A 569-nucleotide genomic window follows, 5' to 3' on the forward strand; every position below is an offset into this window, starting at 1 on the left:
GAGCTGAAGGGCAACAACGACATCCTGGTGCTGACGCGGCCCGACGTGATCGACGCCATCCACACGGCCTACCTTGAGTCTGGCGCTGACATAATCGAGACCAACACCTTCAACGGCACCAGCATCAGCCAGGCCGACTACGAGCTGCAGGACCGCGAGACGGTGTACGCCATCAACAAGGAGGCGGCTGCGCTGGCCAAGCGCTCTGCGGCGCGCTTCATGGCGGCGCACCCCGAGGCGGGCCCCAAGTTTGTGGCTGGCGCGGTGGGCCCCACCAACAAGACGCTGAGCGTGTCCCCAGTGTGGAGAACCCTGCGTTCCGCGGCATCACGTACGATGAGGTGGTGGACGCGTACTACGAGCAGCTGGAGGGGCTGTACGACGGCGGCGTGGACATGCTGCTGGTGGAGACGATCTTTGACACGCTGAACGCCAAGGCTGCTGTGTTTGCCCTGGAGAAGTTCTTTGGGGACAAGGGCGTGCGCCTGCCTGTGTTCATCAGCGGCACGATTGTGGACAACAGCGGCCGCACGCTGAGCGGGCAGACCAACGAGGTGGGTGGGGATGGA

The 569-nt window shown here is 64.1% G+C and overlaps 1 protein-coding gene across 1 annotated transcript in view; it reads left to right on the forward strand.

Annotated features, from left to right (window-relative positions):
* The window catches only part of MNEG_8727 (B12-dependent methionine synthase), a gene marked incomplete at both ends in the record, with an annotated part of 3,501 nt that overhangs the window by 1,159 nt on the left and 1,773 nt on the right, over positions 1 to 569 (forward strand). The window contains one exon of the mRNA XM_014042801.1: positions 283 to 554. Coding sequence (XP_013898255.1) covers positions 283 to 554 — 272 coding nt within the window. The remainder of the gene's footprint in view (positions 1 to 282; positions 555 to 569) is intronic.

This window comes from Monoraphidium neglectum (genome assembly GCF_000611645.1).
Source record: "Monoraphidium neglectum strain SAG 48.87 unplaced genomic scaffold scaffold01691, whole genome shotgun sequence".
NCBI classification, from domain to species: domain Eukaryota; kingdom Viridiplantae; phylum Chlorophyta; class Chlorophyceae; order Sphaeropleales; family Selenastraceae; genus Monoraphidium; species Monoraphidium neglectum.